Consider the following 20,200-nt stretch of genomic DNA (forward strand, 5'->3'; position numbering starts at 1 on the left):
CACACACACACACACACACACACACACCCATCTCACTAAAAACAGGACATGGAAAGATAAACACAAAATCTCTTCCTTGTGCCTCCACATGCAAACTCGGGTACAACTACGTTGTCACATGCAGTCACATTAGCTGACAGCTGCACCAAGGGACAATCACCAGAGTCCAACACAGACACACTAACATTCCAGCGGTCTCCCGGGTACTTTAGCTCCTACACCACCCTGTTCCGCCCCCTCCTGGCGAGACTACAGCGTCTACACCGCCTGCCCCACCAGGCCTCACCTTCCGCGGCCGCCACCGCCAGCGCCCTCGCCCCGGCCTCTAAGCCCTCCCGCCTCGGGTCCGCTGACGGGGTGGCTCCTCCCAGGCGCCAATGGAAGGGGAGAGGTGAAACAGGGGGGCCTCCCGACCCATTGGAGCCTCCAACTGCCAATCACTCCCATCCCACCCCTGCCGGACACTTCCTGTCCCTTCGGGGCTAAAGAACAGAGACAGGAGAGTCTTATTAAAGAACTGGACCGCCAGACCTGGCCCCTGGGACAACAGGACTGGAAATGCTCAGGTCCTTTCCCCTCCCATCTGTCTGTAAACAAAGCCTCAAGTTCAGGGCTCAGGCGCCAGTGGGCAGGTGACTGGAGAAGTTCAGGGTGGCCCTGACCCAGGAAAGAGGAGAGCTGGTTTAGAACAGTGTTTCTTAAACTTTGCACGTATTGTGGTTATAGAACTACCAAGCCCCTCCTGTACCAGTTAAATCAGAATCTCTGGAGGTTGGACCTATACTCTAGTATTGTTTAAAACTACCCAGATGATTCCAAAATGCAGCCAAAGCAGAACTGTAAAGCCAGGGGCATGTTTGTATGTTCCTGAAGAAACCAGCCTCCCAAGGACTTCCATCCACCCCATGGGTAGGCCCAGGAAGGCTCAAAAGTGATGGATACTGTATCTGATCTCCTTCCTTATCAGGGCAACACTCCCAAGTCCCAGGCACTTTAACTCTCAAGGAAAAAAAGACTTTGGACTGGAATGTAGGAAGACAGTCAAGGTTCTTCAGCCAAGTTGGTACTGTCCAACCTTGGTATGCTTTTCTCAGCAAGACCTTGTTTCCTTGGAAAAAGAACCATAAGCAAGATGATAACCTTTTGTTCCCCAACTGTTACAGAGGGGAGGGAGTAGACACAAGGTCATGCTGAACACATATCTTCTAGGCCCTGAGGCTCTTCTAGGTTTCGCAGTTCCCTTCCTGCCCTGTGCAGTGACTGGAGTACTGGGGCAAAAGGTATACTAGGGCCACACATACTGCATATGGGAGTGTGGAGAAGCCAAAGACACAAAGCCACCTACACGCGCCCTACTCACCCCTTCAGCCCCTGTGGGCTGAAGCAGAGCCAAGTAGCAGCCACTTACAAAGCCAGGGTCTGGCCAGCAGCCCAGGGTCTAGCCACTGACCACTGGGACCAACATCCACAGGCCTGGGGTGAGTGAGCTGACACTGGGCTTGGTAGTGAAGGGGACTTTGACCTTCCCAAAGCCTCAGAAACAGCTAAGAATGCAAACAAAGTTTTGTAAACTAGGAAGTTATGCATGCTATGGGTAAGAGAATCCATAGGCCAGATGCAATACTAATTAGTTTTGTGCAAAGAATATGGGGTAGAATATTTGAATCAAGGTTTTGCACATCTATAGGTAAATTACAGCTAGAGCTGTGAGCTGTGTTTTGTTTTGTTTTGTGGCATTAGGGATTGAACTCAGGGCCTTGCACTAAGCCACATCCCCAGCCATTTTCATTTTTTATTTTGAGACAATCCCTACATTTCCCAGGCTGAGCTCAAGCTTGCAGTCCTGCTTCACCCTCTCAGAATGCTGAAATTTCAGTTATTCACCACTTACCCGGCTGTTGTCCCTACATCCTGGGGGGGGGGGGATGTTGGTACTGGTGGTATGTGTTTTTTGTTTGTTTGTTTCTTTCTTTTTAATTTTTTAAAGACAATTTTCTGGGGAAGGGGAGGGGGAGATGGCTCAGTGGAATAAGGGCTTCCCTGGCAAGCGCAAGGGCCTGAGTTCAATCCCCAGTTCCGCAAAAAAAAAAAAAAAAAAAAAAAAAAAAGACAATTTTCTCTATATAGTTCAGGCTTATCTTGAACTTACTGTGGAGCCAGGGCTAGCCCTAGACCTCACCCTGATCTTTCTGCCCTAGGCTCACAAGTGCTGGGATTATCGGTGTGCACCAACATGCCCGGGCCTTGGTTTTTAGTTCATATTCCTCTACTATCAGAAATATGTAATAAAGTTTTAACTTAATTTTATTGATTCTACATCTGCCCAAACTCCAGGCCTCAATCTCTTCTGGCAGAAGGACTCAAAGCCCTGGGGTCAGGCAATGGCTGTTGTCTCCCTGTCCTTCTGCCCCAGGCAGTAGTGTACCTCAGGAAGTGCCCTTAGCCTCTCTGCAGCCTGGAAAGGAAACAAAGGACAATAAAAGTAAGGGTCACAGAGAATGGTAGTATGAAGTTCTGAGCACCAGGAGATACTAGGGGAGACTTAAGGAATGGGGACACAAGGACTGCTGGAGCTACTAAAGCATGGGGTATAGCAGCTCCTGGTTCCTAGAAATGCCCAAGTTTTTATGAGGATTCTTGGGGTAATAACTGTTGGGATCCTTTGAGGAAGTGGGAAAGAAAACAGGACCTGGGGGCCCAGGATGCTCTGAGCCCTGACCTGCTCAGGGGTGAGGTCCCTCTGGGCCTGAGCCAGCATTTCATAGCCAACCATGAATTTCCGGACAGTAGCAGAGCGCAGAAGTGGAGGGTAATAATGAGCATGCAGCTGCCAGTGGTCCCAGTTGGCCCCAGCCTCTGATCCTGTGGGAGCACCTGACAAGAAAAAAAGGCAGGGAAGGTGGGGAAGGCTCTTAGTTCTTTGGTCCACACCTTACCCACAGCTAGGCCACATACATGAAAACTACATTTCCCAGCATTCTCTACCAGAAAGCCGAGACATCAGAAAGCACCCTAGTGAGTTTCACCAAGTTTGCTGTATTCTACCCCACCCCATTTCTAGCATCCCTGCCCCAGGCATTTCCCCAGCAGTGCCTGCTAGAAGTTGTGGTCTGCTGTGCTAGGACCTAGGAGCTCAGAAATGGTGTTGGGGCTAGATACAGATACATGAATGCCTCACCATGCCAGCCCATGGAGTAGGGAAAAGATGTCTCAAATAGGTTGTCATACTTGGTCAAGAGCTTCTTCATGATGGAGGCTAGATCTGGAATCAGAGCCTGACTCTCAGCCTGGGAACCAGACACTGGCCCTACCAGAGCCATCTAATCCGGTGCACAGACCCAAGGTCCTAGCTGGGAGACTCACCATCACGCTCAGCAGGGGTCAGCTCTGGCAGCCGCCGCACATGTCGACGGGGTAGCAGCAGTGTTTGGAAGGGCCACACTGCCCAGAAGGGGACCAGCACTAACCAGTGCTCACTGGTTAGAACCAGACGTTCCTGGACACACAAAATGGAGACAAAGACATCAAAGTAGGTATGGAGGGGTCAGCAAATAGGCAGGGAAAACAAAAGAAGACTGAAGGATTACATCACTTTACCCTAATCTAAGCCACCACAGTCATTCCTTTATTTTTAGTGTCTACTAGTGAGTTTCTCTGCTACTTTTCTTGTCCTTTTCTCTTTCACACATGTCCCTTATGAGGTAAGAAGGCTAAGAACTCCATGGGGACCAGGACATTGTTCTCTCCCACCTTTCTGAGTAGTTCTTGGCGGCTATACTCTATCAGCAGGGGCTCTCCATGCTGACTGTGATAGGACTGCTGAGACCGCTCCTCACGTTGAACAACATCTGGCAGGAAACTGCTGGCCCATACCTATTGGAAGACAGGAGTAGACAAGAACAGGGAGGTCCTTTACCTCCAAACTTCTTCATCACTAGTGCATTGCCTTTATCTCATCCCTTAATTAAGTTCCCCACAGTGCTAGTTGGACCCAGTCAAGAAAGCCACTGCACCCCCTGGCATGCTTACCTGGCAATGGGGATGCGGGTTAGAACAGCCCATCATAGCTCCTTTATTTTCAAAGATCTGTTGGGTAAAGATAGGGTGCGTTATTTTTTCTTTTTGAGACAGGGTCTCACCATGTAGTTCAGACTAGCCTTGAATTTATAATGTAGCCCATGCTGGCCTCAAACTTGAGCCTCCTCTTGCCTCAGCCTTCTGAGTTCTGGGATTATAGGCATGCACCACCATGCCCAGCTATAATGAAGTTCTTGAATACCTGGAAAGATACAAGTCAGTACCCTTCTAGCCACACCCAGTGAAAACAGGTATGCTACTCCCCTAAATCAGAGCTGTACTTTTTCCCCTCCCTGCCCAAGAAAGGGACTACTTCACAGACCTGTACCCAAGGGTACTGAGCACCCAACTCCTCTGTGACTGAGGCCCATGAATCGATGACAGCCCGGATCTCAGGGACCGACATGAGAGGCAGCGTCACATCCGACCAGGGGTGGAAGCACATGACTTTACTAAGTGGGGAGGGGGGAATTAATATAGGGGGTTGGGTGCTAGGGGCAGAATCCAACCCCAGGGTAAGTCTCTAACCCTGGGTGAAAAGGAAAAAGCCATAGTTACCAAACTCCTCGAGCGGCCTCTGCTCGGAAAAGGGGATGATCACTGGGTCCTGAGATAGAGGAACATTACTCTGTGCAGAAACTAGTCTCCTAAAGGTCAAGCCTCCCTCCTCCCCAACAGTTGGAATTAAGGTACCTGGATTCGGAGCATCAGGCTGCAGAGCTGGGAAGTCATTGTCAAACAGAAAGGTGCCTTCATAGTGGGGATTCACCTACAGACAAGGATAGGCTAGAAGCATCCTCTGCCTCATACCACCATCTGGTGGGTTTCAGGGGCTGCACAGGCTGCAAGGGAAGGCGGAAGGCACACTCTAGGGAACAAATGGGCTTGGTAGGATACGACCATCCACGGCCCCTATAGGTGAAAGGGAGCTCTGAGGGGGAGTCTACACACACACACACACACACACACACACACACGTGGGTGTGGGCTCTAGAGGCTTACCTCTCCGTTGGCCCGTGTGGCCCCGGGACACAGAGGGTTGAGGGGATCGTGGCGGGGCACTGTCTTCAGAAGCAGGGGCTCCACTTGACCTTGCCAAGGCCGCTTCATGCGGTGAGCTGACACCAGCACCCACTCATCCTGCAGCGGGTTGTAGCGGATGTGTTGATGCTCTGGACACAGTTAAGATCAGTCAGCAAGTTTATGTCTCTCTCTGCCCTGGCTCTCCCTCCCCAACAAGAGGCCCGAGCACAGCGGCATCCATTCGGGCCGGTCCTGCTCATGAAGCTAAAGGCCCAGGGCTGACCCTTTCCAGCGCCAGCGGGTGCTCAGCCTTTCACTAGCCCTGCGGTCCCCTGTCGGGTGTGAAGGAAGGCGCGCACTTTGAAAATGGGGTGGGGGGTGTTGAACGTTCTAAGGAAGAGGAGGGTGCGGCGCCGCGTTCCAGCGAGTCCGCAGCCGCCCAGCAATTACCGCTAGACCGGAAGGCCGCTGAGGTGCGGTCCACCTCTGATGTCCGCTGGTGCTGCTCAGGGTCTGATCCACTGCGCGACATGAGGACAGTCGGGCGTAGCGGAGACAGTCTGCGGAGGCCCCAACTCAGGCTTTCATTTCTAGCTGCCCCGCCCGCCCCGGTGATTGGCCAGCCGCCAGCACGTGACAGCCTGAGCAGGAAGCCACCGGGAGGCGGGGCTCGGGCGGGCGGAGCGGCTAGTGGAATGATTTGGTTGCTGCACCCCACCCAGAATGCAGCCGCTACCTTGGAAGAACCCCTGCCAGAACTCCTTACCACAGAGTCCTGCTTCGGGACGCTTTTGGTGCACTCAGCCATTCATGTGACTACTCATTCAGTAAATATTTACTAAGCCTCTACCGTATGCCAGCACCCGGTTCTTCATAGAGCACTGAGATGCCCACGCACAGAAGTCCGGCCTGCCCTCTCCTCTCTCCGAGCTTACCTTGTAGGACCTGGAACCACTTGAATCATTTGCTCAACAGCTAAGATGGAGGAGGAGCAACCTTGGGGTACAGGTGGCCATTGATCTACTACAGCTGAACACTGACCCTTCTAGTTTTTCTTGAGGAGTGGGAACTTCACCAAACCCAATTGCTACCTGCAGAAACAGGTTTGAAAAAAAGACATAAGAAACCATGGACTCATATTGTGCACCTATTCATTTATTCTCTCTCTCTTCCTCTGCCACTCTCTTTTCTCTCACTCACCCCCCCCCACGCACACATAAAACACACATGCACAGACCCAAAACACAAGAAGTGTGAGAAATAAGCTACAATAAATATCAAAATTGCCTGGAATGGTGGTACACACTTGTGATTCTAGCACTCAGTAGGCTGAGACAGGAAAATTTGAGACCAGCCTTGGCTACATAATAGTTCAAGGCCAGACTTAATTAAATAGTGAGACCTTGTCTCAAAACAAAACACGAACTGGGCACAGTAGTGTGTGCGCCTGTAGTCTCAGCTACTAGGGAAATAGGGGCAGGAAGATCATATGAACTCAAAATGTTCAAGACCAACCTGGGCAGCATAGTGAAATCAGTCTCAAAAACAAAGCAAATTTGGATGCTGTGGTGCCTGCCTGTAATCTCAATACTCTGGAGGCAGAGGCAAGATTGCTGTGAGTTCAAGGCCAGCCTGGACTACATAGGCAGACCCTGTCTTTCTCCCCCCACCCCCAGAACTGGGCTTATTCTACTGAGCCATCTCCCCGGCCCCCAGACCCTGTCTTAAAAATAAATAAATAAAACCATACAAACAAAATGAGGTAAGGAGAAGTAAATAAAAGATGTGAGGAGGAGGACAGGACTGTTACTAACTCCAGCTACCATCTGGGAGGTATCGGAGGTATCTCCTTTACATGTTCCTTTTTCTTCTCCATGTTTTTGCTTCTTTTGATGAGGCCAATTAGCTAACACTAGAATAAAATTCAAATTAATTTCTCCCCTGGCACTTCTAAAAAGCCATCTAAATAGGATCTATACCTCTGCCCACTTTAGAGTGGGGAACAGAGTCCTCAGAGTTACCCAGAGAATGAATAGCAAGCTGAGATCTGAATAGAGATTTCCAATAAGTTTCCCAGTGCTGTGACCTGTGTCTGAGACTTGAGTGGAATTCAGGACAGAAACCTAGTGAGCTAGAAGCTAAACTACAGCAGGGGGCTGGTGAGATGGCTCAGTGGTCTAAAGCACCTACTTAGAACAAGCTAAGCTAAACAAAGCACAGTGTCCCTGGTTCAATCCCCCAGCACCACATGCCAGCCAGCCCTGCCCCCTGGTGGGCTGAGCTGGCCCCCCCACACACATAAATAAATAAATAAATAAATGTTAAAAAAAAAAAAATAAACTACAGCAGGGAGGCCCCCTTCTCCAAAGCCAGGCCAGGATAGGCCACACCAGATATTCTGCAACCGGGCTGAAAAAAAATTAGATAAGTCATTAGTCACCTACATGATCTTTGCCCTAGAGTCCTCAGAGTGGACTCCAAAGGGGCCACTAGCTAGGGAATAGAAAGCAGACTAATGTGTGAGTTTTATCTGTTCCACTGGCCGTTCATAGTACAAGATGGGGTGATGGCAGGGATAGGAAATCTGTTTTTCTCCTCTTTCAAGTGTCTTTGTTTAAGTGTCTGGATTTTGGAGGCTGCTTCATTTTCTCAGGAACACAGTGTTTCAATTCTATACTCTAGATCATGCCAAGTTACTCCCAACCCCCTCCAGGAACATTTCCATAACTCTCTGTCTCCCAGATCACTTTTTTGGAAGGAAAAAGAAAATCTAATGGCTCTGCCATTCCCTAAGAATTCTCTACTAGATCCTCTGTAACTATAGTAATAGATAAAGAAAATATAAGGAATTTTACACATTTTAGGAGACTGACCTGGCAATGGTATACATAATTTCTGTCTGTATTTCATTGCCCACAACATAACACATGGTCCCACCTGCATAATAATCTGTAGAACATAAGCTGGCTGTTTAAGAGCAAAATAAAATATATTAGTGGATTTGGCATTGCCACAGCCACATGCCCCCAATAAAAAATCCAAGGACCATGTCTTATCATCTTATTGAACTCAGTTATATTTGACTCTGTTGACCATCCCACCATTCCTGTGGTGTGAGGCTTTTCCAGGTATGATTTATTTGTATAACTAAATATAATGTTCATTATGTGGCAGGCACTAATTGCTTAAAAAATATTAGCTCATTTCATCTTCATCACACTAAGGACATGTACTATGAAGTAGGTACCTTCATTTATTTCATTTTACAGATAAGAAAACTGAGTTATAGAAAAGTTAAGTAATTTTTCCAACATTGCACAAGTAGTAGGGGTCAAATAGCCAAGGCTTTGACTCCAGTCCAGCTTCAGAGTTTATTTCTTTTCTCTTTCTTTTATTTATGTGTGTGTGTGTGTGTGTGTGTGTGTGTGTATGTATGTGTGTGTGGTACCAGGGATCAAACTCAAGACCTTGCACTTTCCAGGCAAGCACTTATTTCACTGAGCTATCTCTCCAGCCACCAGAGTTTGCATGAGCAGGCATTTAAACAACTGAGCTAACTACTGCCTGGCTCCCTCCAGAGTTTAGTTCTTAATCACCACATTATGCTGCCTCTTTCTTTTGCCTAGTTTCTTTCTCTTTCCCTTTCTTGTTCTCTTTCTCTCTCATCCTCTTTCTCTTTCTCTCTCATTCTATTTCACTTTCTCATTCTCGTTCTCTCATTCTCTCTCTTGCTCGCTCCCTCTCTGCCTATTCCTTAGTCGGTGTTTTCTACAGCACTGTCCTTTACCTTACCTTATTCAATTATCCTCCCTATAAGACTTTATCAATTTTTAAGGTTACCATATTTTCTGTAGGATCCCTAGAGAGATTAAGTGGCGATAAGACCATACCATCTCTACTGACAGATCTTTTTACCTGTACCACAGTCCTGGTCTCCCCAACTCTCATCTTGCACCCTCCTCTACTCTCCACTCTGAGGCACAATCTGATCCCATTGCTCTCCTGCACATAATCCTCCACTGGTTTAGGAAGCCCTCCTCTTAAATTTCATGCTTCAGAACAAAGGATAAATTGTAGGCCCCCAAAGGACCCATGCTAGGGCCGGGGAGATGGCTCAGTAGAATAAGCGCTTCCCTGGCAAGGGCAAGGGCCTGAATTCAATCCCCGGTTCAAAAAAAAGAACCTATGCTAACCTAGCATGGTGGCACATGCCTGTAATTCCAAAATTCCAGGAAGCTAAAGCGGGAGGATCACCAGCTGAGCCTAACCTGGGAAATTCAGCGATTTATCAAGACCCTGTATCAAAAGTGGGGAGGATAGGCTGAGGGTGTGAAACTGAGTGGGAAGGCCCTAGGTTCAATCTCCAGGGTCATGCTCTCTTTGTATCTCTGCTCTTGCAGTGGGTCCAATGTGCTGGAATGCCTTTCTCTCTTAAGACGGCTCAAGGGTCAGGCCTCTGAAAAGCTTTCCCTAAAGTCCCAGGTATCACCACCTCGTCTCGTCATCTGCGCTAGTAAAAGGTTACAACAATCTCGAGTACAAGAAGACTCTACTTTCTGGGCTCGTCTGCTTTACACTGAATCCAAGCGGGGAAGTCAGTTCTGGATTTTTGCAGTCGGGCATCACCCTAAGAGAGACCGGGTCTTCCGACCCTAAGCAGGCGGCTGAAGCTGGCCCCGCCCCCTTGCCTCCCCGGCGCGGCGCCGCCCCACCCCTCTGCGCTCTCCACAAGGAAATGATTCAACCGATGGGGCGGTACTAGAGTGCTCGGACCGTTCCGATTGGTCAGGGCGAACCATACCACGGGAGCGAGGCTAGGGCCCAGGCTGCCGGCTGAGAACCGTAAGAGCCCCTGCTTTGAACTCAGGCTCCCTCCTGTGTTCCTCAGCGCCACTTCGCCAGGAGGGATGCAGTGGGCCGTGGGCCGGCGGTGGGCGTGGATCGCACTACTTCTAGCTGCGGTGGCAGTGCTAACCCAAATCGTGTGGCTCTGGCTGGGTGCGCAGAGCTTCGTCTTCCAGCGCGAAGAGATCGCGCAGCTGGCGCGGCAGTACGCCGGTGAGCCGGCTGAGGGAGGGAGCGGGGCGGCCTGCCCAGGAGCCCAGCGGCGGTTCCGAGGGCGGCATCCCTGACTGCCACTCCTCTGCTTCCGCCAGGTCTGGACCACGAGCTGGCCTTCTCTAAGCTGATCGTGGAGCTGCGGCGGCTGCACCCAGGCCACGTGCTGCCCGATGAGGAGCTGCAGTGGGTGTTCGTGAACGCGGGCGGCTGGATGGGCGCCATGTGCCTTCTGCACGCCTCGCTGTCCGAGTACGTGCTGCTCTTCGGCACCGCCCTGGGCTCCCGCGGCCACTCGGGTCAGTGCCAGCGGAGGGCCGGACTGGGAGGCTGGGGTTGCTCAGGGGCCCATTCCCTTCTTTTTGACATGAGCCATGTGATGGTGTGGACACCCTGATAGTCGATGTCCGTCTGATTATTACTTAGGCCGCTATTGGGCTGAGATTTCTGACACCATTATCTCTGGCACTTTCCACCAGTGGAGAGAGGGCACCACCAAAAGTGAGGTCTTCTACCCAGGTGAGTAATGAGGCTCTGTTAAAGAGTGGATCTCCTCACTGTGGGAGCACCCACAATTGGAAAGGGGGTGTTGGGAAGATCCTCTCCATGGTTTCCTTCCTTCACTCCCACCTAAGCCACAAGTGGTTGGTTGGGGCAGAGCAGAGGAGCCTTATTTTCTTCTGTTAAAGAGAAAACATAATAGCTTCTTGTTAAACATGTCTGATTTTTATCTGGTTTACCCAACCAATATTTCCAGCAATGGTGGTAATTGGAAATGCTCTCCTACCCAAAAGATAAAGAAAATTGTGCCCCTTTTTAAAATAATGAAACAATTTACATTAAAAAGTGGAATTTGAGGTTAAGTGTAAGCACAAAAAGCATTGTGATTGAACAGCTACATTTCTCAGAAAGCCTCACAAATCCTGTAACCATGCCTCCCTAACTGCACAGCCTGGCTTAAATTTACCTAAATGTCTACTTGACATAAGTGAGGTTTGGAATTTATATTGCATGACTTCCATACAATAGCCCATGGCCGTGTAGGGGAATTTTGGTTTCCACCAAGAGAGGATATGGGCCAGATGGTGCCACAGAACATTTTGGAGTGATGATGTGGTACTTTCCTCTCTAAATGGAAGACTAGGCCAGTGAGGTAGGGCTTTTACTTTTCCTGAAGTTGTGTTTTCATTTCCCACCCTAAATAGCCCATGGGCCAGGAAACCCAGCAATAGAGGGGCAGGGCAGAGGTTTGTGCCTCCTCATGTGTGTGCTCTCCCCCAGGGGAGACAGTGGTGCATGGGCCTGGTGAAGCAACAGCTGTGGAATGGGGACCAAACACATGGATGGTGGAGTATGGCCGGGGTGTCATCCCATCTACCCTGGGATTTGCACTGGCTGACACTGTCTTCAGTACCCAAGACTTCCTCACCCTATTCTATACCCTTCGCGCCTATGCCCGGGCCCTCCGGCTTGAACTCACTACCTACCTCTTCGGTGAGGACCCTTGAGCAGCCAGCCCTTGAAGGAAGACCTGTGGATGGACAGGAGTGGGCAGGCCCACACATCCACTGACTGGAGCCCATATGCACAGGCAGGGACCTCACACCATGCCAATACTGAGTTCCTGCTGTGCTCGGAGGGACATATACTTATACATCCAGATCATGGGAACAATTTGGGACATACCTGTATGCCAAGACCTGTGTGTACTGCAAGATCATTCACTCACAACCACCCAGAGAGGGAGCCCCTTATATCAAGGGGACCAGTCATATTTCAGCGCACATGTCACAAGCTTGACTCACTAACTCAGGCCTTTCCAGAGCTTCCTACCTGTAGTCAGGGCTCTGGAGTTAAGAATGAAGGTGAGTTTAACACTCTGCCTCAGTCTAACTCCTCAACCTAGCAGTAGTGGGGGCTGGGGGAGCTGCCCTTTGGAGGCCCCCTTCTCCTACAGCTATGATGCTCTTTCCCTTTATCTCCCCTGTCCACACCATATGCCTTATCCCCATTCCACACCCCTGCTATGCAAGTGCCCCTGTGGCTTGTTCCCTACCCCCTGAGCAACTAAATCAGCTGGGGAACCAGAGGAATGTAGAGAATTCTAAAGTGAAGCTTGTCCACCCTGACAACACCCCCTCATTCCTTCCTTGGAGGTGTGGTGGGAAAGCTGGCCTCCTCCCTGGCATCAAGGGTCCACCCCTGGCCTAGAGAGGGCTTTTTCTGTATGTGTGTACACACCTCATCACAGTTTGCAGACACTGCCCCTTTTGCATTCCCTGCCCATCTGTCTCACTTAATAAAGACTTGCCAAACAATTCCATTTCTTTGTGTGTCTAAGCTTCAGGAAAAGCTGGTAACTCTTGGGGGAACCTCAAAAAAAGATCTCTCTGTGCAGTTCAGTTGCTAAGATAGTTGCTTGCTTTAGAATATAGTAGAATTTAAATGTATTTGAGTATGCCTCGTTATCTAAGAGGCTTGTTGAGCCTACAAATTATGGGACCCCATCTCAGTAGATCAGGGGTCTGGGGGCTGAAGCCTTGAAGTTAACATGTGTGATAACATCCTTTTCAACACAATTGGGAATGTCATAATCTGAGCAATTCAGGCCAGAGTGAAGTGTGTGTCTTGGCTTTACTCTGGCAAATACTAATCTGGGAACGGTCCTACAAATCCAGCCTTTGATGGCCACAGGGTGGCAGTGTGCACCTACTTCTGAGTTTGGAAGGAACACCAAAAAAAAGGGCCTTGTTAGTCTCTTGGGTTTCTCCCTGCCTCTCCTGTACAGTGCAAGCCCCTTCCCCAAACAACAGATCCTGTGCTCTGTGGTCTGTCTTTTGACCCACTATTTCTGTGTGGCTCTTGGGGTGGGAGGCAGGTGTATTCCCTGGTAGTATGTGAGGGGGCCTAAAGTACGCTCACTCCTAAAGATGCTACTTTTTAATTTTTAAGATGCCTTTTTAATTTTTGTATTTTAGGCACCAAACTTGCCTTGACCCCAGCATGTCTTTCTGGGGATAAATAAAGCTCAGGTCATTCCCATTTTTTTAAGTTTCCTCGTATTTTAAAAGTGGAAGACCCATGCTTATAAAATTATGTTTTTGGGGTGTGTGTGTGTGTGTGTGTGTGTGTGTGTGTGTGTGTGTTAATGTATTTGGTTGTTGCAGTGTCTCACTACAGAGCCTGTTTTCAGCCTCCCCAGTGCTGGGATTACAGGCATGTGTCACTACCCTGGACCCTGACCTGTTCAACCCACCCTGGGGATGGGGCTGGCATGGCATATGGTGCCCAGGATCGAACCATGGTCCCTGTGCTTGCCTAAAAAGGCACTTCAGTCTGCTAAGCTATCTCACTGCCCCCAAAATTATGTTTATTAAATTTAGCATTTTCCCAGTACAAGGGATTAAACTGGACCTTTGCACTGAGCTAAATCATGTCTTTTTTTTTTTTTTTCCTCTTGAGTCCCACCAGGTTGCTCAGGTGGGACTTGAACTCTTGATCTGCCCACCCTAGCCTCCCAGAGTACTAGCATTACAGATGAGCACCAGCATACCTGGTTTATTTTTCTGTTTTGAGACAGGCCCTTGTTAGGTCACAAAATTGTTTGGATTTGGCTCAAATTTTTCATGTTTCTGCTTCAGCCTCCAAAAGTGCTGGGATCATAGACATGTGCTACTATGCCCAACTTTTAAGTCTGACATTCTGATGAACACAAAAAAGACTACATGTATAACCTCACTTAGAAACATCAAAAGTCTAAATGTATGGCTCTCACTGGGCTTGGTGTTGCACACCTGTAATCCCATCACCTGGAAGGCTGAGGCAGAAGAATCATCACCTTGAGTTCAAGGCCAGCCTGAACCTGTCTCAAAAAAAAAAAAAAAAAAAAAAAAAAAAGTATGGCTCTGAGTGAATTTGAAGCCTAGGCAAATTGGCCACTTTGATGCCCCACTGACTACAACAGGTTGGCCATGACAGGCAAGGGCCAACTTCTCCATCAATCCCAAGTTGCAAAACCATGTCTGCTTCCCCTATCCCTCTGTTGCGCAGCTTTACCTCCAGGCCCAGAGCACACAGCTATCAGGGATGGCACAGTGATGGTCATCCCTCACACAAAGGTTCCAAGGCCCCTCACTAACTCTTGCTAAGCAGGATGAGTGGACATTTCATAGTTCTCAACTTTCTTACTAGTTGGTGCTGGAATTGAACCCAGTCTTACATGTATGCTAAATATGGCTTCTTGCACTTAGCTAGCTACACCCCCAGCCCTTACTTGTTTTTTGACACAGGTAATCACTCCTATGATACTTTCAGCTTCTAGGACACACCCACAGTCCTCAAATCTCTTTTCTGTTTACATCTCCTCCCAAGTAACTTAAAGTATTTCATAACGAAATACTATCTGTAAGGGCCAGCCAAATAGCTCAGTGGATTAAAGGGCCTGCTTAGGCAGACACAGGGGCTGGGGCTCAATCCCTGGTGTGCTGGCCCTGTCCTCAGGGTGCACTGAGACAGCGATTAAGACTGGGTGTGGTGGCGTACACCTGTAATCCCAGCTCTTGGGAAGCAGGACACAGACAGATCACTACGAGTCTGATCTACATACTGAGACCCTGTAGACCCTGTTGACCCTGTCCTAAAATACAAAATAAATAAATAAACTATGTTTCCTTTTTTTTTCCTTTTGGAACTGGGGATTGAACTCAGGCTCTTGCGCTTGTCAGGAAAGCGCTTATTCTACTGACCTGTTTTCCCAGCTCTATCTATGTGTCTTGACTCCTAAATCTTCATGTTAAATCTCTTCTTGTGCTCCAGCTCTGCATAACTTACTGCTTCTATCTCTATTGAATATCTCCACTTCATTACTTAACAGATATTTTAAACTTAAAATGTCCAAACCAAGCCAAGCACAATGGCTACTCAGCCTGTGATACCTAGGAGGCTGAATTAGGCATATCCTAGCCTCAAGCCCAGTTGTTAGGTCAGTAGTAGAGTTTTTACTTAATATAACGGAGGTCCCAAGTTTAATACACATTGATTCAGGAGGATAAGAAGGTTAACAAATTAAATGCCAGGCTGGCATTTTAGCAAGAGTCTGAAAATTGTATAAAGGGCTGGGGCTGAGTGTGGTGGTGCACAGCTGTCATCTCAGCATTCAGGGGGCTCAGGCAGGAGGATCACCACTGGTTCGAAGCCAGCCTGGACTATGTAATGAGTTCAACTTTGGGTTTTTTTTGTTTTTGACACAGGGTCTTACTAGGTAGCTGTGGCTCATGATCATCCTCCTGCCTCAGCCTCCCAGGTGCTGGGATTACAAATGTACAGGCATGTGCCACTGTGCCTGGCTTTGGAATCAGTTCAAGGAAAGCCTGAACTACATGGTGAGGCCTTGTCTCAAAGAGGGGGTGGGGGAATGCTCAGTGGTAAATGACTTGCTTAGAAGGGATTCAAGTCCCAGTATGGAAAAGAAAAAGATTTCCAAAGCAAACTGATTCTCTAATCCTATCCCTCTCCACTTCACTGCCGTCTTTACTATCTCAGTTAAGAACACCTTCATTACCCAGCTGCCCAGACCAAAAGTCTTAGAGTCTAGATACTGCTCACTCATTCTCTTACATCCTACACCTAAGCCATCAACAAATCCTCAGTTTTATCTTCAGAACACCTGGGCTCTAACCATTTTTCTCATCTCCACTGCTACCACACTGGTCCATGACACCATCATCCGGTCCTAGTCTGCTACCACAGTTGCCACCTAACTGATTCCCATGCTTGCATCCTATGTGGAGGCTTGCCATACAGCAAGGCCAAGTTTTGCTTGTGGAGACATTCCAATGACTTTCCACCCTGTCCCGTCCTTTCATGCCTTCCATGGCTTGCCCCAAGGCCCCTGTTAGCTCTGACCAAACATCTAACCATTCACCTCTACTCCAGCTCAGTGCCCCCCTTGCATCTCTTCCAACACATCAAGCACTTTCTACCTCAGGATATTTGCACTGGCTGTTCTGGCTGCAAGGTTCTTCCCTAGATATCCACATAGCTCCTATCCTCCCTGCTTTCAATTCTTGCTCAGTATAATCCTTCTCTTAACATTTAAGTAATGCTATCCCTTCTGTTGCTTTTATTTTTGATTGTTGGGGTTTTTGTTTGTTTTGGTGCTAGGTGTTAAACCCAGGGCCTCATACATGCTAGGTAAGTACTCTGACTGAGCTGCACCTCCAGCTCCCTCTGCAAAATTTTTGGTATTCTTCCCTTTGAGAGGTGAATCTTAATTTTCTTCCCCTTGAGTGCCAGCTAGACTTAATTATATACTGGAATAAATGATATCTATGTTTTCAGAAGTGATTGTATAGCTTTCCTCTAAGCCATAAAAACATACTACTGCCTCTTTAGTTTCTTTTGGGTCACTTTAGGGAAACCTAACTTCCTTCTCAGGAGGACACACAAGCAATCCTATGTAGAGGCACAGGTCGGGAAAAAAAAGGCTCTGTCCATAGCTTTATGGGTGCATTGCCTTGGAAGTGGCTCCTTCCACCCCAGCCAAGACTTCAGATAGAGGCAATGAGTCAGAACCATCCTATTAAGCAACTTTTGTTTTCTTTTGTTCTTTTTTGGTTTTTCAAGAGGGGGTTTTGCTGTGTAGTTCAGGCTGGCCTTGAACTCATTGCAAACCTCCTGCCTCAGCCTCCTGAGAGGATTACAGGCAAGTAATACCACACCTAACTTAACTATTATTATTTTTTTGGTATGTATTTGGTACAGGGTCTCACTACACAGCTCCGACTTGTAGTAATCCTGTTTTCAACCTCCCCAGTGCTGGGATTACAGGCATGCACCACTACTCCCGCTCTTGGTACCCAGCTCAGCATGCCCAGGGGCGGGGCCAGCGCACATGTGGTGCCCCCATTCTTGAATCTCAGAATATGTGAGATACTAAATTGTGTGTATGTGTATCCAACACTGGGGATTGAACTCAGGGCATCACCCAGAACAACAAAAGAGCTATATCTGCAGCCCTTTTGTATGTTGCCCCCCGGCCCTGGTATTGGGAATCAAACTATCACAACCTCACACTTTCCAGGCAGGTGCTTATGCTGCTGAGCTATCTCCTCAGCTTTCTTTTTGGTATTTTTTGTTTGAGGTAGGATCTCACTAAGATGCCCAGGCTAGGGAATCCTATCTCACCCTCCCAAATAGTCAGGATTAGAGATGTACACCACTGTGCCAAGATGTTTGTTGTTTAAAGCTTCTACACTTGGGAATAATTTGTTACACAGCAATAAACAACCAGTAAGTCCTCCCTTTCTATTCCTTCCAACTCAGCCATATTTCCCCTGTGGTACATCTCACCATCTGACACAGTTGTATTTTCCTCACTAGAATTGTGCCATTGTAATAGATTTTTTTCTGTATCCAACAATAGCTGGCAAAATAAATATATGCTTGATGAATGAAGCATTGGCTTCTGGAGGTCTAGGTCAGTCTGCTTTACCTTTGTGAGGGCTACAAGCAGACTGTGCCTGCGGGTGTGAGAAGCAGTATTTTCTTTTCCAGATGAAGAGAGAGAAACCAGGGCCCTGTCAAGCTATTCCTTTACCTCAGACCACCCCAGTTATAGCCCTTGTGGCTCAGCCTCCAGTGGTGGTTTACTGCTTACCTTGGTGGGGCAGGTAGTGGTGGTGGTACTGGAGATTGGACTCAGTGCCTTCCCACTAAGCTACATTCACAGCCCTTTTTAAATCTTTTTTTTTTATTTTGAGATAGGATCTTACCAAATTGTTGTGTTTCCCAGGCTGGGCTCAAACCTGTGATCCTCCTGCCTCAGCCTCCTATAATGCTGGGATTATAGGAACATGCCACCATCTCCAGTTTGATTTTCTTTCTTTCTTTCTTTCTTTCTTTCTTTCTTTCTTTCTTTCTTTCTTTCTTTCTTTCTTTCTTTCTGGAAAAGGGCATAGCCAGGACAGCAGAGTTTCTTAGGGGTCTACCTCTGCTCCAAGGAGTGATATCTATTTCTATTTCAAACATCTAACCATTCACCTCTATTCTGACCCAGTGGCCCTCTTGCATCTCTTCCAACACATCAAGTACCTTCTACCTCAGTATATTTGCACCGGCTATATCCTGAGCCAGACTTGGCTCTGCCTCAGGGGAAGTAATATCAAACAGCCATCTTCAAGGGGGCATCAGGCTGAATTCAGTTGGAGCACCAAGTTTGGGGTTGCTGACTGGCCGTGATGTCTGATATCTGAGGTGAGGGACACTGAGGCTAGACACTGAGTAACCCTGAGCCCCAGTGCAGGCAGGGATTGGCCACCAGGGACAAGGACTTAGTGCTTCTACAAGAGCTGTGGAAGAGTGGAGGCTGGAGCCAGGGAATGCAAGGAGTGATATCCAACATGGGATTCTGATAAGAAGAGCTGGTGGTCTGGACCAGTACAAACTGAGGCCAACAGGAGTGAGTGGGTTGATTGGGATAAGGGAAGGAAGAGAAAACAGAGGAATGGTAGCCCTGGGGCATGTGTGCCTCCCTGGCTGTGAGGTCAGGACACTTGTTGGTGCTGCAAAGTATGGCATAATTTTATGTCCCTGCCACACGTCATCTTAATGGACACCTGCTATCCAGTCACCTTAGGGTGGGGCCCTCTGGATACAGAAAGAAACTGAGGAAGTATGAGGGTGTCTGAAGAGCAGGGTTCTGGCTGCTTAGAAGGGAATTTGTGGCCTGCCATTGAGAGCTTCCAAAAAAGGAACAGGATCTAGGGGATAGTTAGGGTCCTGTAGGCCCAAACAGTATCTCCAGCAGGAGTTTGGGGATACAGATTTGGAAGCCAGGCACACATAGATGAAGAATATATGTGAAGACAGGCAAAGTGCTGATCACTGTGAAGCAGGAATGAGTACCTGAGGTTCATTATATTTCTGCTCTTTTGCCATGTATGTTTGGAAATACCCACAGTGGAATGTCAAAGGGAGCCAGATGTGCTGGCACAAACCTGTAGTCCCAGGGACTGGGAAGGTTGAAACAGAAAGATCGAAAGTTTGAGCTTAGCCTGGACAATTTAGTGAGAACTTATCTCACAATTTAAAATTTTTGAAAAAAGCTGGGGTATAGCTCAGTGATAGAGTGACCCTGGCTGGGTTCAATCCCCAGAACCAAAAATAAATGAATAATAAAAAAGAATGACAAGACATGTTAAAAGAGACAAAAGCGTATGCATCTGTGTATGTGGCATGTGTGTCTGTCTGTATGTTCGCGCGCACGCGTACACTGCCGTGGGGGTGCAGTCAGCTCAGAGACCTCTGTGCCGTGGGTCCACTGCCATGGGCACGCACACCTGTGTGTGAGGGGCAGCACGCACACAGGACAGGACAGCAGGCGGGCAGAGCAGGAGCAGAGGCTTCTGTTCTAGCCAAGCTCCGCACTCACCCCAACAATTTTCCTCGTGGTGACCAACTGCTGATGATCATCAGCTGCCCAGGCCATCGGCGCTGTGGTGAACAGTAACAGAGTGTGCCTGGGCAGCTGTATGTCTAAACTTGTGGCCAGGTGTGCTGGCGCGTGCACGCCACTGTGTGTGAATACGCCGCAGCACAGAGTGCGGTGGGCACAGGGCACGCGGCTTGGGAGGGGTGGGCGGGGCGCTGGTTCAGGGTCCAGCGCTGGTGTACTCCTCACTGTCCCTTTGCAAGATTCCCCGTAACTCTCCAGTGCCCCCTATCCCCGAGGCTGGCCGCGGGGAAGGTGGGAGACACCTGTTGGGGCGCCGCTTCCCCCGCACCCCGCCCGCTGTGCCCGCCTAGGGTCCCGCCCCCGCGACCGCAGCCAGCAGAGCCACGGAGAGGAAGCGCACGGCGGCCGGAGGAGCACTAGGCGGCACAAGCGCAGCGCGGGGACCTGCGCGGGCGGGCGAGGCAGGAGCGGCTAGGAGGCAGGCGGAGCGCAGGGGCCGCCGTGGAGACACCGGGGGCAGCGGGCCGCGCCAGGCAGGTGAGTGCGGCTGGGACGCGTCGAGCGCCAGGAGCAGGGCGCGGAGACCCA

The 20,200-nt window shown here is 49.0% G+C and overlaps 3 protein-coding genes across 9 annotated transcripts in view; 1 reads left to right on the forward strand and 2 right to left on the reverse strand.

The window, feature by feature from the left end:
* Positions 1-217, reverse strand: part of Il11ra (interleukin 11 receptor subunit alpha) — a 10,271-nt gene extending 10,054 nt beyond the window's left edge. The window contains exon 1 of one of the 3 annotated variants that reach the window (XM_023715941.1): positions 37-217. In XM_023715941.1, the coding sequence (XP_023571709.1) occupies positions 37-50 (14 nt within the window). In that variant the 5' untranslated portion in view covers positions 51-217. The remainder of the gene's footprint in view (positions 1-36) is intronic. The other 2 variants (XM_023715940.1, XM_023715939.1) reach the window with 2 other exon arrangements.
* A 2,069-nt stretch (positions 218-2,286) lies between these two features.
* On the reverse strand, positions 2,287-5,721 carry Galt (galactose-1-phosphate uridylyltransferase). Of its 5 annotated transcripts, none has more exons than XM_004631891.2 (11): positions 5,551-5,721; positions 5,080-5,249; positions 4,771-4,846; positions 4,636-4,684; positions 4,400-4,529; positions 4,030-4,086; positions 3,751-3,873; positions 3,364-3,496; positions 3,179-3,262; positions 2,720-2,874; positions 2,287-2,455 (listed from the first exon to the last, which is right to left on the reverse strand). In XM_004631891.2, exons 1-11 carry the CDS (start codon positions 5,630-5,632, stop codon positions 2,375-2,377), a joined length of 1,140 nt encoding a protein of 379 aa, XP_004631948.1. In that variant the 5' UTR covers positions 5,633-5,721; the 3' UTR covers positions 2,287-2,374. The 5 variants fall into 5 exon arrangements, with proteins under 5 accessions (XP_004631948.1, XP_023571885.1, XP_023571883.1 ...); XM_023716117.1 differs by having other exon boundaries at positions 5,080-5,217; positions 5,559-5,651; XM_023716115.1 differs by having other exon boundaries at positions 5,559-5,645.
* Positions 5,722-9,894: 4,173 nt separating this feature from the next.
* On the forward strand, positions 9,895-12,475 carry Sigmar1 (sigma non-opioid intracellular receptor 1). The gene is made up of 4 exons (XM_004631892.2): positions 9,895-10,158; positions 10,257-10,457; positions 10,585-10,677; positions 11,440-12,475. The coding sequence occupies exons 1-4, from the start codon at positions 10,008-10,010 to the stop codon at positions 11,664-11,666; spliced, it is 672 nt and encodes a 223-aa protein (XP_004631949.1). The 5' UTR covers positions 9,895-10,007; the 3' UTR covers positions 11,667-12,475.
* Positions 12,476-20,200: the final 7,725 nt, after the last annotated feature.

Source organism: Octodon degus, unplaced genomic scaffold, assembly GCF_000260255.1.
Source record: "Octodon degus isolate 3935 unplaced genomic scaffold, OctDeg1.0 scaffold00045, whole genome shotgun sequence".
Taxonomy (NCBI): domain Eukaryota; kingdom Metazoa; phylum Chordata; class Mammalia; order Rodentia; family Octodontidae; genus Octodon; species Octodon degus.